This window comes from Triticum dicoccoides, chromosome 1B (genome assembly GCF_002162155.2).
Source record: "Triticum dicoccoides isolate Atlit2015 ecotype Zavitan chromosome 1B, WEW_v2.0, whole genome shotgun sequence".
In the NCBI taxonomy this organism is placed as follows: domain Eukaryota; kingdom Viridiplantae; phylum Streptophyta; class Magnoliopsida; order Poales; family Poaceae; genus Triticum; species Triticum dicoccoides.
The window spans coordinates 306,483,263-306,494,927 of NC_041381.1; the positions used below are offsets into that span (position 1 = coordinate 306,483,263).

General features: G+C 48.3%; 2 protein-coding genes across 13 annotated transcripts; one reads left to right on the forward strand and one right to left on the reverse strand.

Annotated features, from left to right (window-relative positions):
• The first annotated feature begins 1,348 nt into the window (after positions 1-1,348).
• On the forward strand, positions 1,349-4,049 carry LOC119332203. The gene is made up of 2 exons (XM_037605385.1): positions 1,349-3,393; positions 3,999-4,049. Exon 1 carries the CDS (start codon positions 1,496-1,498, stop codon positions 3,386-3,388), a length of 1,893 nt encoding a protein of 630 aa, XP_037461282.1. The 5' UTR covers positions 1,349-1,495; the 3' UTR covers positions 3,389-3,393; positions 3,999-4,049.
• A 580-nt stretch (positions 4,050-4,629) lies between these two features.
• LOC119332212 lies at positions 4,630-10,809 on the reverse strand. Of its 12 annotated transcripts, none has more exons than XR_005160866.1 (10): positions 10,497-10,809; positions 10,071-10,412; positions 9,916-9,984; positions 8,514-8,619; positions 7,007-7,846; positions 6,761-6,803; positions 6,615-6,676; positions 6,042-6,206; positions 5,375-5,533; positions 4,630-4,967 (listed from the first exon to the last, which is right to left on the reverse strand). XR_005160866.1 is itself a non-coding variant. In XM_037605396.1 (3 exons), exons 1-3 carry the CDS (start codon positions 10,532-10,534, stop codon positions 8,460-8,462), a joined length of 540 nt encoding a protein of 179 aa, XP_037461293.1. In that variant the 5' UTR covers positions 10,535-10,809; the 3' UTR covers positions 8,314-8,459. The 12 variants fall into 12 exon arrangements, 1 of the variants encoding a protein (XP_037461293.1); XR_005160868.1 differs by adding an exon at positions 5,060-5,146 and having other exon boundaries at positions 6,615-6,803; positions 7,725-7,846; positions 10,497-10,805; XR_005160861.1 differs by adding an exon at positions 5,060-5,096 and having other exon boundaries at positions 6,615-6,803; positions 7,725-7,846; positions 10,497-10,803.
• Positions 10,810-11,665: the final 856 nt, after the last annotated feature.

The window sequence follows — 11,665 nt, forward strand, 5'->3', positions numbered from 1 at the left end:
CGTGGTGGGGATGGTGACCATTGGCCGGCGTCCACCTCCGGCGTGCACGACACGGTGTCTGTCCACGTCCAAGACTGCCCGACCAATGTCGGGTTCCATCCCGTCGGCTCCTCCATGGCCTCCTCCTTGACGCACGCGTCGAGCTCGGGGAAGGCTATGTCGCCGGTCGCTGACAGGGCCAACATCTCCTCGAGGCCCTCCCATTGGCACTCGTCGTGGGTGTGGACGGACTCCTCCATCACTTGCCGCATCAGCTCCTCCTGCTCGGCGGCCGCCATTCGCTCGGGGGGTGGCGGGGACGGAGACGGCGTAGGGGGTCGCAAACCTGCCTGCGGCCGCGCGACTGGGGCGCGCTGGGAGCGGGCGCACGGTGGTCAGCGCATGGCCACCGCGGGCTCTATGGACGACCTGCAAAGTAGGACTGCCGCCGGATGTCGTGCTCGTCGCGGAGCCACGTATCCCACAACGGCGAGTCCACGGCGCACCTCCAGTCGCCAATGAGGTCCGGGGGTAGGCGGGGGCGGCGACGATGGATCTTGTCCCGGCGGGCGCGGCCTCTCACTGGGACCGGCGGGACAGGCACGCAATCCTCGGAGAGGTGCCAGTTGTTGGGGAGGTGCACGTCGCCCCACGGCAATGGCGTGCGCGTCTCCCAGCCGCACTGGCACACCTCCGCCTTGACGTACGGCCGCCGGCGAGGTGGGGCGCCGCCTGGCGCGATATGAAATGCGGGCGGTGGAGGTTGAGGTAAAGGCGGGGTGGGGGAGCGGCGACGGTGACCCGACGACGGCCCGACCTCGTGGTCTTGCCTCGTCTTGCGGTCGGGGAACCATCACCCCACCATTGTCGCCGGCGGAGATGTGGATGAGGGCTAAGGTTTGTTTGTGTCGGGGCTCGAGGAGGCAAGACGGTCAGGAAGTGGAAACTGTGGACTGGCCGGTCCACTGCTTCCACATTAAGATGGATGACGACCCTCCGCCCGCGTCAATGACAATCGGGTCCCACCGCGCGTGCGCATTAATGTTGGGTGGTGGAGGTAGGTGGGAGGCCGCCACACGTCCCCAAGGCAGGCAAGGTGCAACCGTGTGTCCGTTCGTTTGGTCTCCGTGTGAATGTAAACCGGATGCATGTTTGCGTCGGAAATGAGACAGACCGGACGCCAAATAAATAAAATTTAAGGATGTGGCCTTGCGTTGGATCATGTCATCCGTTCATTTTGGTCAAAGCAGACGGGACGGACAGGACGGTGGGGAAAACTTCAGGACCGTTTACTCTATAAAATAAAATCCGACAAACCCTAAAAAAAAAAACGACAAAGACACCAACTCGAGTGCGACCGCGTCCCCCAGTAAAAAAACTGGAGTGAACTGCACTCACACGGTCAGTACCTCTCTCGTCAGCTCAGCTCGTCCTGTCCCCTGTCGGCGCCCCAGCCAGATCCCTCCCCCTCGCCGTCGCTTCCCAATCCGCGGCCCCGTCTCCCAGATCCGCACGAATGCTGGGGCGAGGGTTGGGGATGTCGGCGCCGCAGTGGCGCGGGGGCGCACTCGACCTGCGCGCCGCGCTGCGGTCGGGCGGCAACCTCCTATTCGGGCTCTTCGTGGCCGCCGTCCTCGCGTTCACGCTCCTCGCCGCCGTCCACAGCCCCGACGACCCGCTCCTGCACCCATCCTCCCACCAGCTCACCGCGTTCCTCACCTCCGCCACCTCCAACTCCACCTTCCTCGCCGACGACTCCGTGCTCCGTACCGGGGAGGACTTCGCCACCGGCTCCAACTCCTCCGAGGACGCCCACGCCACTGTCGGACCCAAGTTCATCGAGCTCTCCGATGTTGGATCCGAGAAAACGGAGGTAGAGACGGAGCAGTCCGTCACCGTCGACACCGACACCGTCACCGACCCCAACTCGGCCGCCCAGGAGGAGAAGCCTATCGTGGAGGCTGTTTCCTGCGACACGGAGGCGCCGGTGGACTGCACGGGGGATAGGGAGCTCTTCAACCTGCTCATGCGTACGTCGATCGAGAGGTTCCCCGACCTGCACTTCTATCGCTTCGGCCGCCCCGTCGTGGTGCCGGAGAGCCCCATGGCGTGCGACCTCGCCTGGCGCTTCCGCCCAGCCGAAGACGCCACAGGACGCACCACCTACTATAAGGACTACCGCCGGTTCACGCTCACCCGCGATGTCAACACATGCTCCCTCGTGGTGGAAAGCATCGGCGAGTACCACTCCGGCACCGGCGCCAAGCGCAGCGGGCGACGCAAGGGCAAGAAGGGCAAGAAGGGAAAGCGTGAGGCACCGGTGACCACAGACTTCGTGCCAGCCAAGACCCAGATGAGGATCGACGAGAATGGTGCTAATGCAGACACCACGACTGCTGCAGACCAGGTGTTTGTTGTCGGCGATGCCGTCAATGACAGCATGCCGGTGGTCGCTTCTGAGTCCGATTTCAGCCGCGGAAGGTACCTCATTTACATGGGAGGTGGTGAGAGATGCAAGAGCATGAACCACTACATTTGGGGCTTTTTGTGTGCGCTAGGTGAGGCGCAGTTCTTGAATCGGACACTTGTTATGGACTTCAACGTCTGCCTCAATTCCCGGTATACTGCCAGTGGCAAGGATGAAGAAAAAGATTTCAGGCTCTACTTTGATTTTGAGCACCTGAAGGAATCTGCATCTGTGATCGATCAGAGTCAGTTCTGGACAGACTGGGGGAAGTGGCACAAGAAGGATCGACTGAAGAACCACTACACTGAAGACATCAAGGTGACCCCCATGAAACTTCGTGACGTCAAGGACACGCTGATCATGAGGAAGTTTGGGCATGTTGAGCCGGATAACTACTGGTCACGTGTGTGCGAGGGTGAGACGGAGGCCATGATCAAACGGCCATGGCATTTCTTGTGGAAGTCGCGCCGCTTGATGGAGATTGTGTCTGCCATTGCCTCTCGAATGAGTTGGGATTTCGACTCGATGCACGTCGTGAGAGGAGAGAAAGCCCAGAACACACAGCTGTGGCCAAACCTTGATGCAGATACCTCGCCAGAAAATCTCCTTACGACACTCAATGATAAGGTTGGTGCCGGACGGTATTTGTACATTGCTACAGACGAGTCTGATAAATCCTTCTTCGACCCGCTGAAGAACAAGTATAAGACGCGTTTCCTGGATGATTTCAAGGACCTTTGGGATGAAAATAGTGAATGGTATGCTGAAACTAAGGAGCTCAACAATGGCAATCCGGTGGAGTTCGATGGTTACATGAGGGTTGCAGTTGACACTGAGGTGTTCCTCAGGGGGAAGAGGAAGTTGGAGACATTCAATGACCTAACACGCGACTGCAAGGATGGTGTCAATACATGCGCAGCCGCCTCCGGAATATCTGGTTGAGTAAGGTGAGCTGAGTCTCAGTTATTATTCTTGATAGAGTATTTTTGAACTCACATGTATTGCCTGCTGTCTTTTAAGCGCCTGCCGCATTGTTGTAAGCTAGCTTGTTCGTAGCAGTGTTTTGTTGTAACACTATTGTTCACTTTTGTGCGCCCAGATTACACTAGTTTATCGAATTCAGCAACGAGGAATTTTAGTTTGCTTATATGTTACATTGTTGCATTTTCGCTATGTTACCTTGTTGCATTGTATCTCTGTTGTAACTCAGAAATTCGCTGTCTTTTACTGTTCCATGCCTGTAACCTGAGAAAGTCACGACCTTATATTTCTTTTCTTACATTGAGATTTGGTTCAGTTTAAGAGTACTAGATGACCAGTTGCGCCAAATGGCGCAAAGACCCGTTTAAAACCATGTTCGTGTTATAACCTCCTCCTCCTCCTCCAAGAAAGAAAGTTAGGGTTTGTGCCTCTCGCCGGCGCCGGCGCAGGTCCGCCTCGTCTCCGGTGGCCCTAGGGCCATGGAGGCGCGGTGGATCCTGGCAAGGGCCGGCGGGAGGGCTTCGTTTTTAGTCGTTTTTTTCAATCTTGTTAGGGTTTGTGTCCTACTCAGGAAGGCGAGACGGCGGCGGCTCCCTGAAGATGGAATAAAGGTCTCCCCGCCTAGTCCCCGTTCCGGCGGTGCGTCTAGCATCGTTGGTGGGCGTGTGGAGGTGTGTCTCCGGCAGATCTATCTTTGGTGGATTTGCTCGGATCTCGTCGTTGTTCGTCTACGTTCGTGTGTCTTCGGTTTGGATCCTTCCGATCTACATTATTTTTCATCGGCGGCGGTTGCTGTTCTGGGGTGCTGGTCCTATGGGGCCTTAGCACGACGACTTCCTGACTGTCTACTACAACAAGTTGTGCCCGGCTCCGGCGATGGAGGGGCGATGACGGCGGCGCGCCTTCGGCTCGCTTCGGTGCTTGTAGTCGTCGCTAGGTGGTCTACGAATCTGGATGTAATTTTTATTTCTGGTATTCGTTGTACTGCCATGATTGAAGATGAATAGATTGAAAGTTTTTCCGCAAAAAAAAAAAACCATGTTCGTGTTGAAAATATTTTCTATTTTTTCAATAACCGTATATTTGAATACATTTGGTAAGAACTTGTACTCCTATATAAAGGAAACTAAATGCAAACATTTTCTTAAGGTAATAATGCCACAAATTAGATCATCGGTAGGTCAAGATAATTGAGTCTGCAATTAGGAACTCCGAGTAGCTGTAAATTTGCATTAAAAAAAGAGTAAACACAAGTGACACAATAAAATGTACTTAATACATGAACTCATGAACATTGTGTACAGAAGAAGTTAATAGAAATAGTGGTCAACTATATCATATAATTTGGTTTCATACTCTTTTGTGTATATATCCTGAATGCTATCCCTTTGTGATTAACTCTTTGTCCTTCGAATCGAATGGCACAGCTACTGTCCCTTGTGGAAAAGGAAAGGTCCTGAATGCTACCCCTTTGTGATCAACTCTTTGTCTTCCGAATCGAATGGCACAGCTACTGCCCCTTGTGGAAAAGGAAAGGACTCTGTAATATCCATAAATGTAAAAGGAAAACATCATGTGATGCATCTCAATCTGCACAAAACAATGTGAAAACCATACATGCTATCTACATACCCTCATTGTTTAGCAAAGCATAAGTAGCTGAGGGACCCTATACAAAAGAATTGGCAATTAGCAAGAAAGAACCATGCCATCAGCTGTCTAGACAACCACAAAACAATAAGTGGCAAAAGCCCCATCAGAATTAGCATTTGCCATGTAGTTTATGAGCTAAAGTTGTGCATTCAACAATCGCTAAAACATATTAAGATGCAGTAATGGAAATAAAATTGTATCGCTTCACATACAGTAAGTGAAAAAGAAATGAGTAAGGGGACCAAATTTAGTTGCCTAATCAGATGTAGCAGAGATAGAACCTAGTTTTTTTACCTTGCCTACTTCTGGCCAATACCCTCACAGATGCCCCTCTTCCCATGAAGGAAATGCCCCTGACCCTCCTCCGAGCATTAAGGCCGAGAATGACAACAACATCCCACAAAAGGACCCGCAAAAGGCAACGAAAGTGAGCCAAGTAGCTTGGCCAGTTACCTGCACTAACCCAACCAAATAAGCGTAGGGAATGGATCAAGGCAGAACGCATGACAGTGAGTATATTTTATTGATAAGCCAGATTGAACACAGTTGAGAAACAATGTTAAAAGATCATATCGAGACAATAAACGGAAGCAGTTTAGTATTGCCTTCTATCCAAACTCTCTAAACAGAGGAACACCCTAGCTTTATGTGAAAACTTAAAAGAAGGCACATAATGTAAGGTTTTGACACTACATAAACTATAGTAATGATCTGCTGCTTAGGACACGCATCAATATATGATACATATCTATTTCACGAAAGCCTAAAGGTACATCCACAATTAAGAATATCTGAAAATTTGATGTGCATACCAAGAATAAACAATGGCCAATACTCCTATAATTAAAAATATTGTACAAATAATTAAAAGATTCAGACTTGCGGGTAATATTAAGAAACAACATATCCTAGCCAAGGTATGCAGGCAATAAACAGGTGAATCCAAGGAGTAGAAACTCACCGATTATAAACCAACAACAAACAATGTTGTTATTGCCTTCACTCTATATTACTAGGAGTGGCATACAGGTTCAGTCCCTACAGATGTTACTTCCAACAGATGGCTTCGGTTCCGATTCAAAACCATTTTACATGGCGCTTGCATGGCTTCTACTACAGGGATGATCTGAACAAAGAAGTGAAACTCATCTTAGACAACCATCAAGACAAAAATTGGGTAGCTGAAACAAAAATCATTAAAATAAAAAAAACAGCGATCCAATGTCTTTCGATGATGTACCACTTGCACAGAGTGCCAAAAACAACTGACTATTGTAGGAAGATAAAAGGCAAAGCAAATACAAATATAAAATAATCTAATTAGTATGTTACTTCTTTTTTACCACTTAACATACATCCTTTACTGTCATACAAACTAAATATAATCAACATCTTCTTAACTATTGATTTACAAAAAAAAATCAGCTAGACAGTAAGCATCACAGAACTCTCAATAGCATAGCGAAATACAAAATGAGTGGACTCATTCAAGAAACAAACATTTAAGAAGTCACAAAAAGAGAAATTCTGTTACCTGCTATTTTTCTTGGTACTCCAGAGGAAAAAGGCATCAATAGCGCGTTCAGACCAGCCTACCTAGTAGATAGTAAGAGCAGCAGCACACATGAACTTGTTAATCCTGAGGATGTAATCCATTGGCATATTTGCACATGTAGTTACCTGAAGCTCACGATGGCAAAATGGACAACAAATGCAGCAGTGTCTATAACAAGTAAACAACACATTAGATTAGTAATGAGCAAAAATCACTGGATTATTAATATATGGTTCATTATGTACACAGTTCCTTCAATACAAAAAAAATCCCATATAGCATCAGCATTAGCTAACTAAATTAGAGGCATCATCTCTGTTGCAAGCAGTTTTTATTTTGCGAAAAGATCAAGTGTAGTATCATGTTCCTACCTGTACAGAGAAGCAAAAGGATTAGGCGGAGAACAAGAGCTGGGAGGTCACCAGTGGGCGGTGAGGGCGAGGCGAGGCCCTGGCGCGGCGGCGGCAACAGGAGAGGAGGCGGAGATGAGAGAAGGCGCACGAGGAACTGCAGGGCGAGGCGAGGCCCTGGCGCAGCGGCGACAGCTGGAGAGGAGGTGGAGATGAGAGGAGGCGCGAGAGGAGGAGAGGAGGAGGCGAATCGGGAGGAGAGGAGGCGGCGCAGAGGGAGGAAGTGGATGGTGCGGGAGGGGAGAGATGGAGGAAGCATGCGGTGGCTGCAGGGATCTATCTCTCACTTGTTTTTTTTTCGCTCGCTCGCCAGCTGCTTTGCACTATTCATAGCGAGGAATAGCGAGGACGTGGATGCAACGAGCCTGCCTGGCACCCCCTTCATCATTTATATGTTCAATCTGACGCCAAAGAGACTGATTTTCGTTTTGACTGGACTGAATTTCTTTCTTAGCAGACTGTTCTTCGCATAGTTGTAATCCCATGGGATCCTATTGCAAGTTAGTTCCATATATTGCATAGCTTCATTTGGCAGAAATTCTACATTTGTTTTTAACCCTTCTATTTGCAATATACTTATCTGATGACAGATATATATGAAATAATGAGATAAAATTGGAATACTACTCAGGTTCGGTATTGTTCTCTTTTGTTTTTTATTGGGTTTAGGATGGCTTACATATTTAGCGCAAAAACTTCTGTCAGTGGGTATTCTCCATTTATTTATTACAACCAATTGTCATAGCCTGCTATAGTTGCTTCATGATGCCTTGTCTCCTATTTTGCTTGTGATGGATTAATCTGTCAGAAAACCAATGTAATATCATGTAACAAAACTATATGAAAATCATGCCCTATTTTATCAAACTACCAAGACACAACAAAAAATAAGTAGAAATCACTGGAGCACCATTGGTGGATCAAAATTTTAAATGGTGAAGCTCTATTTGCTGGTTTAGCATAACCTAATTGTAAACAATAACAACCTAAAAGGCTATAGCATGCCGGACGGACCATGCCTGCTGCCAAATCCTAGTTCTTAATTTAGCATCGGTTAGTCCTAGAAGCTGTTTCCAAGTAAGAAGGGTACATTAGTTCTTAATTTGGTACGTTTTATGTACAGAAATAACATTAAAAGCAGAACATGTTTGTCAATGTATTCAAAGAACGATCCTCCTGGAACATAGTAAGCATACAACATACTAATCAAATCCAACACAAATTTGGGCACTCTCAGGCGCCAACATTCATTAAAATTGAGCCAAATCTGACCATAAGGATTATTCTATATTACAAACCAGCAATATTAATACTTTGTTCTCCCCTATAACAACTACCTGAAAAGCGAAAAATAAGAACACACTTGGTAATATACACATAGTCTAATATTTTTTTCAAAGATAATTCAGTTAGCTCAGTTTAATTTCATACAGTATAGTACATGAGTAAATACCACGATGATGCATACATTCTGATAATGACTTCCATCAAGAAGTAGAAGGTGATCTGGAATAATTATCTCTAGTGGCACTGCCCTTTCTGGTACATCAGTCCAATGATGCGCCTTGCAATACCTGCAAGGTATAATGCATAAGTTTCAATATGCAGTACTTTTTACGAAGAGTGCCCGAATAGAAAATAAGCTATTTTTAAAAAATCTATGCATGAAACTCAAGTTTTTTACGTGCAATGTGCATATATGGACCATATCATATATAGGAAGTGTAAGACGTGTGCTAACCAACCTTGATATTGCTTGCTTGGGATGCTGGTTGACAGGAAAATTAATTATAGACTAAAAATTGTTCAGAATCATAAATAGATTGAGAAATTTCAAGAGGTGTAAAAACAAGGCTTATGGCATTCTCAGACAGGTGTACAAAGTAGAAGTATATATTATTGCAAGTTTTAATTCTTCAGGTATGTACGCCGTTATTCTTATTCAGAGAAAAGCCAATGCTTAAGTACTAATTTGTATACCGAGGATCCACCTGTGTGAGGGTGATACAGGGCAATTTACAAGTCCAGGTTCAGCAAAACGTCAGTATCAGCGAGGCAATATCCGTACCATATGATCTGGATACAATCTTAACTAAAATTTGTGTAGACTATACATTTTTTGCTCTGGTTCTCAGGAGGGTAGGCAGTGATTGAGCACAAGATTTAGTTGCTACTCTTTAGAGTTCACATGCTATAAACTTGATATCTAGTCGTAACAGAATCAAAGTGAGACCAAATTATAGCCTTTTCTGCTCCAGTGTCTGAACAATTAACCATAGACCTTTTGATACCATTTTCCGGTGATGGATAAAACTCAAACACAGCATCTAGCAATAGAATTAAAATTATCCCTCATAACCATGGCGTAGATGTGATAAGAAAACAAAGAATAGTCACAAACGAGCATTATGCACATGCTGACATGCATCAGGTTGAAAGGAAGGAAGACAAACATGAAAAATTCACAATGCTAGTATTAGCCACGAATTCATCTGCAAACTGATATAACATCTAAATTGTAGAAAAGTATATCCTGGTTCAGATCGCAAGCAGCAGGGTCTAAAGAGGTACTAATACACAGTATTTTTTAAAGGACAGTATGTATTTTCATGGTGTAATCTGCTAATTCAAGCTAGACAAGTTTTGTGGTTCAGAAAACCAAATCCATTGTTCCGAATTTGCATCGTATACAGAACATACCCATGCACGGACAATCAACTGAACCGAGCCAACAGGTGAAACAAAGACTTGCAAAGCAGGCAAGAAGCAGGACGCGAAGGAACACCAAGGGGAAAAAACGGAATCCATCAGGGCACAAGCATTTCACCGAACAGTAGAGCAGCAAGAAAAGGTGGGGCTAATTTTCTCACCTCAATGCCGAAGGCAAGATTGACGCAGGGACCTACTCGAGAGCGAGAAACAGGCAAACATCACAAAACCTACGGAGGACAGAAATCTACTATAAGGAGTAAGACCAAAGAAGAATTTGAGGAGGCAAAGGAAGGAAGAGGATGGAAGAACAAACCTCAACGACATGAACGGAGCAGATGAAGCAACCCCATCGCCATACACAGAATAAAAGCACCGGCGACTGAGAGGGGCGAAGAAGTGGCGTGCCTGCCGGAGTTGCAGCTCTGGATGCAGAGCCGAAGCTCGTTGCCGTCCGGACGGCCACCCTCGAGGCTGGTCCAAAACGCTCACTCCACGAGCGGGAGGAACACTGCGTACACACGACGTGTCGTCCTCCTCGCCGCTGAGGACCCCAACACCGGCCTTTAACTCCACGAGCAGGAGCTGAATCTTGTGCGAGCCGTGGCCGCCCTTGCCCCAGCGCCATCCATCGCACCATAAAACGCACCGCACACCCCTGCCAGCACGAATCAAAATCAAATCAGATCAATGTCGATTGAGATGAACCAAACAATCGCACCAGGTAGGCGAGCGGACGGACCTCATAGCGCTGAGGGGGCCGACATCGACGGGGCCCATCGCCGACGAGGACGATGCCGGCCGTGTCCGGCAGGCCGGACAGCACCGCGCGACCGCGGGCCGACTGCTCCCCGGCAGCGAGGCTGACGGACGACCCGGTCGTCATCTCGTCCTCGCCCTCCTTTCTCGCGCTCCACCGTGGGGATGGGAAGGCGGAGTCAGGCCAAGAGATGATCCAAGTGAGCAACGAGAAAGGGGGATAGGCAAGCCGGATCCGGGTTGAGCACCCGCCCACCACGACGGTTCAGCACTTCAGCGAACGTGATCACAGTGCATCCCTGACAAACCCAGGCACCGAGGCGCTGTAAATTTCAAATGAACCGACCCGCTTCTACCGGTTGAACTTACAAGCGGGACCAGAACACACAGGCCCAGTCGCAGCGACAGAACAAATAAGGCCGAGTAGAAAGTATGTGTGCACCTTTCACCTGCCATGTGCCCATGTTACTCTCTTTTACCCAACGGGCACAGGCCTGCGTCACTTTACCCAACGAGCAGAGATGGGGAACCCAACCGCTCACGCACACATGACGCTGCAACGCGGGCCTAAATGCAAGCCGGGACCACCATCAAAGACAGTGCATGGCACGGACGAGTAAAGCAGCGGGATTTCAGCCCTCAGCCAATCGACGCGCATTCTACGGGCAACACGAGAGCCAATCCATGCAGCAGGCAACGCTGGCGAGCGCAATCCTTTCACCCGCAAGCCACTGCAACATGGGACCAAACGTAAATCGGGACCACCATCAAAGAAAGGGTAACAAGCAGACGAGTAAATCAATGGTATTCCACCACATCCCGCAAAACGAGCCAATGCAATTACTCCGCTGAGTCAATCCATATGCGCATGACAACAACGACGACCTGCGCGCACAACCCAGCCACTGCCCCCGGGCCCCATGGAAAGATGGACCCAGCAGCCAGCCAGTGATATACTAAGCGCATGTGTGTAAAAGCAACTAACGGCTGACCAATCGACAGCAGCGTAAAAACGTGAACAGTAAAATGATCGAAAGGCCAAAAATCGCTCGCGCTCGCAGGGGCTCTGGAATGGCGGGTAGCGTAGCAGGGTTTATATGTTAGATGGGAGAGCCCTGAAGATTACTACTGCCAGTAACTGAATACGCTGCA

Coding starts and splice junctions, on each gene's coding strand:
- LOC119332203 (XM_037605385.1), top strand. CDS start 1,496: ATGCTGGGGCGAGGGTTGGGGATGTCGGCGCCGCAGTGGCGCGGGGGC.
- LOC119332212 (XM_037605396.1), bottom strand. CDS start 10,534: ATGGGCCCCGTCGATGTCGGCCCCCTCAGCGCTATGAG. Junction 10,413..10,496: donor GGCCCCCTCAGCGCTATGAG/GTCCGTCCGCTC, acceptor TCGTGCTGGCAG/GGGTGTGCGGTGCGTTTTAT. Junction 8,620..10,070: donor GCTCCGTTCATGTCGTTGAG/GTTTGTTCTTCC, acceptor TATACCTTGCAG/GTATTGCAAGGCGCATCATT.